The sequence below is a fragment of the Bactrocera dorsalis genome, chromosome 5 (assembly GCF_023373825.1).
Source record: "Bactrocera dorsalis isolate Fly_Bdor chromosome 5, ASM2337382v1, whole genome shotgun sequence".
NCBI lineage: Eukaryota > Metazoa > Arthropoda > Insecta > Diptera > Tephritidae > Bactrocera > Bactrocera dorsalis.
Window position 1 is genome coordinate 15,020,257 of NC_064307.1, and position 12,523 is coordinate 15,032,779.

At 35.9% G+C, this 12,523-nt stretch overlaps 2 protein-coding genes across 20 annotated transcripts in view; one reads left to right on the forward strand and one right to left on the reverse strand.

The window, feature by feature from the left end:
- Positions 1-4,471, forward strand: part of LOC105227966 (supervillin) — a 454,663-nt gene extending 450,192 nt beyond the window's left edge. For all 19 annotated transcript variants that reach the window (XM_049458894.1, XM_049458881.1, XM_049458883.1 and 16 more), the window contains 6 exons: positions 45-567; positions 735-892; positions 974-2,989; positions 3,061-3,177; positions 3,250-3,380; positions 3,537-4,471. In XM_049458894.1, the coding sequence (XP_049314851.1) occupies positions 45-567; positions 735-892; positions 974-2,989; positions 3,061-3,177; positions 3,250-3,380; positions 3,537-3,776 (3,185 nt within the window). In that variant the 3' untranslated portion in view covers positions 3,777-4,471. The remainder of the gene's footprint in view (positions 1-44; positions 568-734; positions 893-973; positions 2,990-3,060; positions 3,178-3,249; positions 3,381-3,536) is intronic.
- Positions 4,472-8,685: 4,214 nt separating this feature from the next.
- On the reverse strand, positions 8,686-9,946 carry LOC125778967 (purine nucleoside phosphorylase-like). The gene is made up of 2 exons (XM_049458923.1): positions 9,768-9,946; positions 8,686-9,712 (listed from the first exon to the last, which is right to left on the reverse strand). The coding sequence occupies exons 1-2, from the start codon at positions 9,809-9,811 to the stop codon at positions 8,827-8,829; spliced, it is 930 nt and encodes a 309-aa protein (XP_049314880.1). The 5' UTR covers positions 9,812-9,946; the 3' UTR covers positions 8,686-8,826.
- Positions 9,947-12,523: the final 2,577 nt, after the last annotated feature.

Consider the following 12,523-nt stretch of genomic DNA (forward strand, 5'->3'; position numbering starts at 1 on the left):
AAAGCTTGTCTTTTAACACTCTTCATTATTTCCTCTTTACGCAGAACAATCCGATGCCTCAAAGTTCACAGTCGCTGGCCGTCTGCAGAAGAAAGCACAGTCACCGATTGAGCTACAATTTGAGCGCGAACAAAATGCCGAACCGAAAAAGTGTCCCATGCATGTGGTGCGCAGCGCCAATCAACCACAACTTGGACTCGCCAAGAGTCCATCGATGATGGTGACAACCAATACGAATGGTGGCACCAACGGCCATAATAATTACCTGCAGCGCAGCTTGAGCGTAACAGCCGAACGTCCCAATAGCGAATCGGCCAACTCTAGCTCTGACTCTGACTCGGATGGGCGCTGCAATGAAAAGGAGACGAAGAATAAGACGAACACAATGAGTGCTGCCGCAGAGCGTGCAGCGCAGGGTACACGTGTTGCTGTGCCGAAGTTGGACGACGAAGAGACATTCGAGAAATTCTTTGCATCAAAGAAACAAACACCCATACAGACAACCGTTATTAGCGAGGATGCCGAAGTGAACGATTTCGATTTTGATAGCATCAAGACGACACAGCGGTGAGTATTAGCGGTTTTTATTGTAATATTTCTTTATATTTTTTATTGTTATAATTTTTTTTTTGTTTTGTTTTGGTTCGGTTGAGTGAAAAGTGTCAAACAAATAGAAAAGTCAAAATTCGAAATTAACTTCAGCTCATCAAAATTTACTGCTCCTTTTTTTACAGTTTGGTTACAAAACGTACCATACAAGGTCCGAAGGGCAGACGTGCAGCACGCAACCCACTCAAGAGTTTAGCCGAACGCAGCGATATCACATCCGAGTATACCGAAGTTAAGTCTGGTGTGGCTGAACGTGAAATGCGTCGCTTGAAGCTCGAGTCATGTAAGTAGCGCACGAAGACACGAACGATGTCAAAACTTTTCGTTGAAAAATGCTAAAATTACACTTTTTTCTCGCTTTCAGATGGTCATCGCAGCAGTAACTTGGCGGCCGAGGCCATCGCCGGGCTGGCATCCGTCGAAGATTTCAAATCGGTTGCTTTGAAGTCCTCCGCGCTGCCACTCAATCAAATGTGGGTTCCCTATAAGAAGCTTATGTTGTTGCATGTCAAGGGCCGTACACACGTGCAGACGCGTTTGGTTGAACCCACTTATAAGTCGGTGAATCGCGGCGATTGTTTCATACTCGTGCATGGTGAACAATTGTACCGTTATGTCGGTTCGTACGCCAATGTCATCGAAATTGCGCGCAGCAAGAAAATATGCGCCTATATAGTCGAGAACAAAGATCTCGGTTGCACCGCGTCTGCCGAGGTCATACTCACCGATGGCAAATTCTTAAATGAACGTCACTGGAAGAAATTCTGGGAGTTGCTGGGCAAGCCGGAAGATTATATCATACCCGATTGTGGGCATGCCGATGAAGACGATCTCTTTGAAGCAAGTCTCATAGAGACCAACAAAATCTACGAGTTCCAAGATGATTCGTTGGTGCCGATGGAAAAGTACTGGGGCTGCATACCGAAAGTTGAGATGCTCGACCCCAACAAGGTTATCATTTTCGATTTCGGCAGCGAAATGTACGTGTGGAATGGCAAGACAGCGTCGACAAATGCCAAGCGTGCCGCCATTAAGTTGGCGCAAGAGCATTACGACACCGGCGATGTGGACTACTCCAGCTGCTACGTCAATCCCGTTAACTATGCAGCCATTGTAGGTAATCGCGAGTCATATAAATTTCTGCGGCGTTGCGAGAAGCGTGGCGACTGGTGTATTTTGGGTAAAATCACACAAAATATGGAAACTTCGCTTTTCAAGGAGAAATTCTCCGATTGGCCGGAAGTGGAGCGTGAAGATCTGGAAAAAGATTATCTCATGAATGGTGTGCATGCTGTAAAAGCGCTCGATGGACACGCGCTCTACAAAGGCGAACCTTATCTGGAGCCTAATTTAGTGTTAGAAAACGCCAATTTGGGGCGTGGCAACTTCTATTACGACAACGACAGCATGCGTCACTTCGATGTCATCACAATATCCACCGACAAATGGCAAATACACGAATTCAACTTCGATAACGCCAAAGCTAGCAGTTACGGACACTTCTACTCTGCCGAAAGTTACATTGTGCGTTGGGTTTATCAGATTTCGGTGACAGTGCGCGAGTTGAGTGGCAAAATCTCCAAACGCGCCACCGTCGGACGCGATCGTTGTGTATATTTCTGCTGGCAGGGCAACGATTCCAGCGCCAATGAGAAAGGTGCTGCCGCGCTGCTCACCGTCGAGTTGGATAAGGAGAAGGGCGCACAAAAGCGCGTCGCACAGGGCGATGAAACACCCGCCTTTATAAGGCTCTTCAAATTACTATTCCAGCACAAAGGGCGCAAAGATGATTGCCTAGAACGCCGCAACACATGGCGTCTCTATCAGATCACTGGCAATGTGCCGGAGGAGACGCTGCTCAGCGAGGTGGACTGTCATGCGCGTCAGTTGCGTTCCCGCGCCTCCATGTTGCTTGTGCACGGCGATAAGGGTGTGTTGTATGTGTGGCATGGCTGTAAGAGCGCCAAACATACACGCGATGTGGCTGAGCAGGCGGCAAATCACTTGAAAACCGAGAAACCGGAGGATTTATTCACAGAGAGTGTGAGCGTGGTGCAGGTGGAGACGGTGGAAGAAGGCAAGCGTGCGAGCGAGTTCGAAGCGGCATTGAGCGGCTACGATAGCAACGCCTATTATAGTCTACTCAAAGAGTCAACCAAAGATTACGCTTATACTGCGCGTCTCTTCCATTTCTCGAGCACGCAGGGCGTATTTAGCGCCACGGAATTGCAGTATGCGCTGCGCTGCCAGGACTTGCACAGTCCATATCCATACACGCAGGCGCAATTGTACAATGCACGCCAACCGACCATCTTTATGCTCGACGACGGTGATATGCTGTGGCTGTGGATGGGCTGGTGGCCGCTGGAGGATCTCAAAAGTGAGTTTGTTGCGCCGCTATTGTTGTTGTTATATAAAAATAATAAACTATTTGTTTTTAAATTTTTTTAGTCACCACTGAAGAGCGCAGCAGTCCAACGAATGAGAATCGCGCCGGCGTGAATCGTTGGATATCGGAGCGACGCGCTGCTTTGGAGACAGCCGTCTCTTACTGGTGCGCCAAATTCGGTATGTGCGCGTAAAGTTGTTGTTGTTGCTACATTGCATGTTGTTAATTATTTTTATAAATATATTTTTTAGGTGAAAATAACGAAAAAGACTTCCAAGACATTAAAGGTTATGTCGTATGGGCTGGCCTAGAGCCGTTGGCCTTCAAAGCTCTTTTCCCCGATTGGATTGAGCGCGATGATATCAAAGAAATAAACATGCAGGTGAGTAGAGTTCAAAGTATTAGTGATATATGTAGTTCCAGCGTTGTCTTCTCGAAGGAAAATACAAGTGGCGAGTTTATTGATCTTCGTATATAATAAAAACAAATATAAATATTTTTAGAGAACATAAAACTAACAAATTTTCTCATTTTGCAGGATGGTCGTACTGATGAACCCACCCCCATCACTGATGTGCTGAAACAACTAACCCAAACCGAATATCCGCTTGCCATATTGAAGGAACGTCCACTGCCCGAAGGTGTGGATCCGACGCGCTTGGAATTGTACTTGAACGCAGCGGACTTCCAGACAGCGCTCGGCATGACCAGCGCCGAATTCGAACAGATGCCATTGTGGAAGCAGACCAATCTAAAGAAGGAGCGTGGCTTATTTTAGTTTTATTAAAATGACAAAACAAAAACAACAAAACAAAAAAAAAATTATATTTTGCTATTTAAATTAAATAAGTGAAAATTGCTTAAAGACTAGAACTGCTAAAGTAGAAACAAGCATGAAAGCGCGAAAATATTGCGCTTCAAAAACAAAACAGAAAAGAAAACAAAAACAAAAAACGCTAAACATTGAGAATTATATTTTGTAATACTATTAGCATATATACATATATTTGCGTGCACGCAGACGCACATCGGCACATGAACACAATCATTTTTGATATATAGTATATATATGCATATATGCAATACAACAACCACTAAAATATTTAATAACTTTTTACATATTTTACAAGCTTACAAAATATATATACATATATACATACAAAAAATGCGAGCGATTGATTCTAATATATATATTATATACTTACATATATACTTAGGCCTCATCTACATACGATACATATACAAGCATATAAACTCTTATATAAAATTAAACTAAAAAATTAAAAAGCTAAAAAATAACAAAATAAATATTATGTAAAAGTTCTTAACACATGCAAACACTCACACACACATATCTAGCAGCTCTGCGCGCATGCGCGTGCGATTTTTTGATAAAATTTTACAATTTGCAAAGAGAATACATATATGTAAATGCAACGTTAAATTATTAAAAAAAAAATAAAATAAAAAAAATAAAAAACGATAACAACCAAAAATTATGCAAGCAAATTGCGCAGCAGCAACTCAAGTGTTGTTGTAAAATAAAAATTTAATAATTTAAAGAGCATTTGCATGCTTAAAGGCAGCACTAGCGCACAAGCCACACACATATTAATTTAATACTAAATTATATAGCCTGCATATGCAATTAAAAGCAATAAATTGTTTAAACTTAAAAAAAAAACTTAAAATTTGTTTTGCTATACAAATTTTTAGCCAAAAAGTACACTAGTGTGCAGTAACTTACAAGTTTTAATTTTACTAAATATTGTGTTTGTTATTTTTACTTACATTATTGCAAGAAACATAAAAAATATTTTTTTTTTAATTATGATATAAAAAATTAATTTAAAAACAGTATATAATATTAAGAAAAAATTTAATATTAAATAAATATAATAAAAAAAATTATAAAAAATTATGTTATTAAAATCAAAAATGTTAAAAAAATATAATATTAACAAAAAAAATTAAAAAAAAATTATACAATAATAAAAAATATAATAATAAATAAATATAATATTTAAAATAATAATCTATAATATATAAAAAAATTATTATATTAAAAAAAATTATGTTTAAAAAAAAAATCGTAAATAAAAAAATTATAACAATAAAAAAATAACAAAATATATTAAAAATATTTATAATCAAAGGAAAATTTTACGTAATAGTCAAACAAAAATATTTAAAAAAATATAATAAAAAAATTTATGATAAAAAAATTAAACAATTTACATTATTAAAAAAAAATATTGTATATTAAACAATTTTATATAATAATATTAAAAAAATATAATAGTAAAAAATATAATTTTTAAAGTACTTTTAATAAAAAAAAATATAAAATAAAAAATAAAATAAAAGTTATTTTATTTTATTTAAAATTAAATTTAAATTAAAAAAAATATATAATTAAACAAATTAATTAATTTTTAAAAAATTTTATACAATAATATTAAAAAATACAATAGTAAAAAAATATAATTTTAATAAAGGAATTATAAAATAAAAAATTGTAATATCACAATATTAAAAAAAAATATAACATAAAAGATGATTAAATGAAAATTATTTTATTTAAAATTAAATTTAAATTAAAGAAAAATATAATTAAAAAAATTGTAAAATTAAAAAAAAATTATAACAATAAAAAATAACTTAAAAAAGATATACATATATATCTACTTATGTATTTTATATTTTTGAATTAAAACACACAATTGTACATAAATAAATAACTTACATTGCTCGTTTGTACAGTTTATTTCGAAGCAATCGTTTTAGCACACCTTTTGTTTGTGTAATTTATTATGTAATTGCATACTGATCATGCTCTTTATGTTACACATATATACATACAAATGTATGTACAATATAATTTTATGTATTATGTGCTATTATATTATTATATTTTTTATACACACGTGTGTATTTTATTTTATGTTTTGTAAATGTATTTGCAAAAACGCCCCGAAATTTAGTTCAAATTATTTTAATGTGTTTTATTTTTAATTTTATTTTATAAAAAATAAATATAATTTTATATGTGCGTCTTTTAAGTTAATATTATTTTGTATTAATTTCTTGTTATAATTAACTGTTACTTAGTTATTGCATACAAAAGCGCATGCGTCTTAGTGCCGGGCGCGCTATAATATTGCTTAGTACATTTCAATAAAGTTGAATTTCTAGCAAAAATAACTGAGTTTTATTTTACGAAAATTTTTTATAAAGTTTTCTAGAACTACAATAAAAAAAACTTTTCAATCTCAAATTATAGCGCTTGCCTTTTCCTACAATACACTTTTTACCAAAGTCATCTACAACTTACGGTTCAGAAGTTATCGCCATTTTTCTAAGCGACCTATAGCTGTAACTTAAAAAAAAAACATTTAAAATAAATTTTCTGCAACAACAGCAAGCATTTTTTATATTGGACTTACAGCACATGAATTGCTCTGAATTACGGTTTTTACCGTAAGCGCCTACGACTTACCATTCAGAAGTTATAAGCGTTTTTCCATTTAGCAGCATAGCTTCCCCTTGAAAATTTACTTTTTATAAATACTTCTGCATCAACAAAAAAAACGTTTTCCCACTCAAATTATAGTACAAGCATTTCGCTAAAATCTAGTTTTTACCGCAATCCGATACGGTTCTCCATTCAAAAGTTATAAGCGTTTTCCCATTCGACACTCAATGCTGCTATGCCGCTCTTAGGAATATAAAGAATAAGCTCCTGACGGTATGCTGCACGTTTGCTACTCGCAGCACATCTCTCGTATATGTGTGTATGTATGTGTGTCATCTTTTCAATTTTGAAAAGTGCAATTTCTGGCACTTTTCTCAGACGCGCTACCAGGCGACCAGAACGCAGCAGTAGGCAACTGCAAAATGGAAAAATGCCAATAACTTCTAAACGGAGCGTCGTATCGTATTACGGTAAAAACTGGATTTTAGAGAAACGCTTGTGCTATAATTCGGGTTCAAAAATTTTTTTGTTTTTGTTGCAGAAGTATTTATAAAAATTAAGTTTTCAAGGTAAATCGCTGTTGCAAAATGAAAAAACGCTAATAACTTTTGAAGGGAGCGTCGTATCGAATTACGGTAAAAACTGGACTTTAGAGGAATTCTTATACTACAACTTGAGTTAAAAAAATTGTTATTGTTAGATAATTTTTTATAAAAATTCAATGTTCAATGTAAAGCTATGCTGCGAAATGAAAAAACGCTTATAACTTTTGAACGGTAACCCGTAGACACTCTCGGTAAAAACCATACTTTAGAGAAATTCAAGAGCTAAAAAAGCAAAATATAAAAGAGTTTGTTGTTGTTGCAGACATTTTTAAAAATTAAATTTATAGGTTAGAGCTTAATGCAGCTTGGAAAAACGCCGATAACTTCTGTCGGTAAGTTGGTAAGTCGTTGAAGACTTCGGTAAAAAGTGGATTATAGAAAAAAGTATTCGCTATAACTCGGTAGTAAAAGTTCTTTTGTTGTTGTTGACAAATTTTTAATATTCAACTTAGAACTGTGACTGAAGATCTTATAATTTCTGAACGGTAAGTCATTCGAGGTTCCGGTAAAAAGTGAATTATAGATCAACTTATGAGCTATTATTTGGGAGCTATTATTTGGGAGCTATTATTTGGGATTAATGTTGTTGTTGTTGTTGTTGTTACAGAACTTTTAATAAAAATAAATATTAAACTCAAAACTATGTTTTGGAAAATATCACAGCTAAACTTAGCTTAAGTCAAACCTTTAGTATTCGCTCTGGCTCATCAAAATATGAACTACTGTTATCTTACTCTGCTTTTATAAATACAATTTTGCTAAAAGTGTTCTTAGGAGTAGGTTATGCTGTAGGGTTGATCCTCCCGCGAAAGCCAGTGATGAATCTCACTTGGACAGCGGTGAACGTTGGTCCTTTGTGATACCCAAAAACTCATAAAAATAGATGACCAGATTCCCATATTTCTACGAAGCTTTTTGAGCTTACCACAAACTTGTTAAGGCGGTTAATGTCAATCCCAGCTTCTTCACTAGGTTCGCTGAAGGTGTTCCTACCGAGATATTTCAGTGACAGTCTAGCAAGAGTTGGAGAGTATAAGAGAAAGTGCCTAGATGATTCTACTTTGCCTTTCTCCACATAACTTTGACAAAAAGCGTCCGATAAAATATTTTTGTGTCAAGCTATTGGACAGTGACTATTAAGAACACCTACAATTGCCGCAAGATTAACAGTGCTAAATGCAAGTAGTTCAGAGGACCACTTTCGTTTCTTTCTGCGACAGAAGAGTCTCGCAGCCGCACAAGTACTGGTTATTCATAAGAGCCCATAAGAGACCGATTGAACCAGCGCTAGAACCCAAAGTAACAACGGGGTGCACTGACTGCAATCCAATCGCATGAAATTGAGGTAATGCTACTCCACTTAGCAAGCTCATCGACTTTGCAGTTTCCGGCGATTGCGGTGTGAAGCTCCATGCTATTACTATTGAGCTCATGCACTGCTGAATTAGCTTTGATCACGTAGTCAGCGAGCTCAAAATCAATATAACCGCGCTTAGGAATATAAAGAATAAGTTTTCAGCAAAAATTAATTCTCTATCGTCCACTTGGATATGGTTTCGATCCTTCCAATAACAACTGTAGAAAAATCAACACATTTTGTTTAAAAGTAGAAGCTTTATTTATTATAAAATATATTTCTGTATGTTTGTAAACTTAAGAAATTTCGACTTTTCTGTAAATTAAATTAAATATAAATAGATAATTTGTATTTTCGCTAATCCTGCTTGCATCTCAGCAACCCTCGTTTCTCACGTTGTGCAGCCACAGTCCGCCGAACCGCTGCTACCACGCTCAGCTGCTATAGATTTGATCATGCGACACATTAGCTCACGGCAAGTGCTCTCCCGACTCTTACCCACCGCCACGACCTCAGCATGATTGGCATACTCTTTCTTTTCGTAGTCCAGTGATGACTTGTTGGTGATAAGACTGAAGGCGAACACCTTCAGGCCGCAGTGCTGGGCCACGACCACCTCGTGTGCGGTCGACATGCCAACAGCATCTACGCCACAAGTGTGCAACATCTTACACTCAGCAATGGTTTCATAGTTAGGACCACCTAGAAAGCAATATGTGCCCACCTTCACCACGTCCGGTATACCCATCTCTTTGGCTACGCTCAGAGCGCGCGTAATCAATGCGGGATTGTAGGCATCGGTCATGGGTGGAAAGCGCGGTCCTAACCGATCATCATTCGGTCCACGTAATGGCGAATTGCCAGAAAATCCGACGAAGTTGATATGATCGCGTATGAGCATAATATCACCCACCTTATAAGTGGGATTTATGCCGCCCGCCGCATTGGTGACCATCAAGTATTCAATACCCATCACTTTCATGACGCGTACCGGCAACGAGCACTTCACCAATGGATAACCCTCGTAGTAGTGAAAGCGTCCCTGCATGGCCAACACTGGTAGGCCTTCCAGCATGCCGATGACCAGGCGTCCGGCATGTCCGGGCACCGTTGAGACCGGAAAACCGGGTATGTCCTTGTAATCGATATTTTGTGCATTTGTAATGGCTTCAGTTAGTGAGCCCAGACCCGAGCCACATATAATGCCGATAACCGGTTTGACTTTTATGCGCGACAGAATATTATCAGCGATGGCTTTGACCGCTTCGTAGGTGATGCTAGGGAGGAAATCAATCAAAATGGATATGTAGGCATATGATTGAGATATCTTACGTCTTATCTTCACATTTGCCTGTCGCGCACTTAGCATCCGCCATTACGTATGCGAAACGAGGGTACGATGCAGCGGCTTAATGAATTATTATTATTTTTTATTTTTTAAATTGTAAAAGAAAATTTAACGACCGAAACTTAAAATTAAAGAAAATAATTTGATTTTTGAAAATTTATTTCATTTCATTTTGATTGAAGACTCGCAGGTGGTTATGTCGAGAAACAGGTAGGCGTAATGTAAGCGAGGTCATTCTAAATGACTACTGAACTAAGGGTACTAACGATGTGTTTGTAGAGGCAGATTACTCTGGAATTGCATGTGTTCTCGGGAATTGTGAGGTGATTAGATAGATATTCAACATGATACTAAAAGAAATTAAGTTTAGTCTGGAGGTTTGTGGGTCTGGAGCTGGAAATACTATATGTATAAATACAAAAAAAAAAGAAAGTCTGAGAATCAACTGATTTTTTGTAGTCCATTTTATTTAAGTTGTGGAGGCTTTGAAGACAATTAAAAAAAAAATAAATAATTATAAATTAAGTCAGCAATGTCAATACAGAGAATAAAAAAACCATATGTTTATAAAGGGTGATTTTTTAAGAGCTTGATAACTTTTTAAAAAAAAAAAAACGCATAAAATTTGCAAAATCTCATCGGTTCTTTATTTGAAACGTTAGATTGGTTCATGACATTTACTTTTTTAAGATAATTTCATTTAAATGCTGACCGCGGCTGCGTCTTAGGTGGTCCATTCGGAAAGTCCAATTTTGGGCAACTTTTTCGAGCATTTCGGCCGGAATAGCCCGAATTTCTTCGGAAATGTTGTCTTCCAAAGCTGGAATAGTTGCTGGCTTATTTCTGTAGACTTTAGACTTGACGTAGCCCCACAAAAAATAGTCTAAAGGCGTTAAATCGCATGATCTTGGTGGCCAACTTACGGGTCCATTTCTTGAGATGAATTGTTGTCCGAAGTTTTCCCTCAAAATGGCCATAGAATCGCGAGCTGTGTGGCATGTAGCGCCATCTTGTTGAAACCACATGTCAACCAAGTTCAGTTCTTCCATTTTTGGCAACAAAAAGTTTGTTAGCATCGAACGATAGCGATCGCCATTCACCGTAACGTTGCGTCCAACAGCATCTTTGAAAAAATACGGTCCAATGATTCCACCAGCGTACAAACCACACCAAACAGTGCATTTTTCGGGATGCATGGGCAGTTCTTGAACGGCTTCTGGTTGCTCTTCACCCCAAATGCGGCAATTTTGCTTATTTACGTAGCCATTCAACCAGAAATGAGCCTCATCGCTGAACAAAACACGCGCGCGAAACACATTTCGAACCGAACACTGATTTTGGTAATAAAATTCAATGATTTGCAAGCGTTGCTCGTTAGTAAGTCTATTCATGATGAAATGTCAAAGCATACTGAGCATCTTTCTCTTTGACACCATGTCTGAAATCCCACGTGATCTGTCAAATACTAATGCATGAAAATCCTAACCTCAAAAAAATCACCCGTTACTAAGAACTGTGTTTGACCAAGTTGTAATGAAAAACAAACTTTTTTAGAGTAGCCACCTTCTTCACATATGTACATACATAGGTACATGAACAAAAAGTTTGTAAAAATTTAATTGTGCATACTAAGAAACGAGTTTGAGTTAGTTGTAATGCAAAAAATATTTTTTAGAGTTGCCACCTGTTCTCACACACATGTATAAAAAGTTTTGCGAAATACAATTTTGCAAACTAAGAAATGTGTTTGCATAACTTTTATTGAAAAAATATTTTTTTTGAGTTGCCACCTGTCTACACATATTTACATGTACAAAAAATTTGTTATAATTCAATTGTGCATACTAAGAAATGTGTTTGCATAACTTTTATTGAAAAAATTTTTTTTTGGAGTTGCCACCTGTCTTCACATATGTACATGTACAAAAAATTTGTTAAAATTCAATTGCGCATACAAAGAAATGCGTTCAGGTGTGTTGTAATGCAAAAAAAATATTTTTTTTGGAGTTGCCACCTGTTTTCACACACATGTACAGAAAGTTTTTTAAAACATAATTTTACATACTAAGAAATGCATTTGATGAGTTTCATTACAGAAAAATATTTTTTGGAGTTGCCACCTGTCTTCTAATTTTTTCTAATAATAATAAGTGGTTAATAATTTAAAATACACTCCCAGCACATATACAGATTTAGTTGAATTATGATATGATAGAAGGTTGCCACACTTCTTCAATTATTTTCAGTTATTAATAAAATTGAATTAGGGAAAATTATTATAAGGTTACAATATTCAAAAAAAAAATTAAATATAGAAATAAATAATTCGTGACAAATTTTAAATTAAAATTTATTATGGCAAATAATGATGATTTCGAAGACTTAAATTCAAGAAAAGAAATTATAGTTAGTTGTTGATATAACTGAAATATAAGGGGCAATATTCAACTGTTGGTGGGGGACTGTGGATGGGGGCTTTTTCAATTTCGACTTATTTTCTGTAACTTTAAAGCAAGTTTTATAATTGTATACATATGTACATATGTATGTACGTAAGTATATAATTTAAATTTGAGAAAATACACATTTATACAAAATATCAATATATACATACATATACATACATATATATTTCTTAATTTTTCTATAGCTGTGTAGTGTACATGCATTCATATAAACGCCCTCCTCTGGTGGAGAAATCATCTAAATACCTAACTAAATGCAGCATACTTTTGGGCTG

Excerpts from the sequence above, each read along its gene's own strand:
- LOC125778967 (XM_049458923.1), bottom strand. The coding sequence starts at position 9,811 with ATGGCGGATGCTAAGTGCGCGACAGGCAAATGTGAAGATAAGAC. Across the intron at positions 9,713-9,767 it reads GGCAAATGTGAAGATAAGAC|CATCACCTACGAAGCGGTCA; the intron begins GTAAGATATCTC and ends TTTCCTCCCTAG.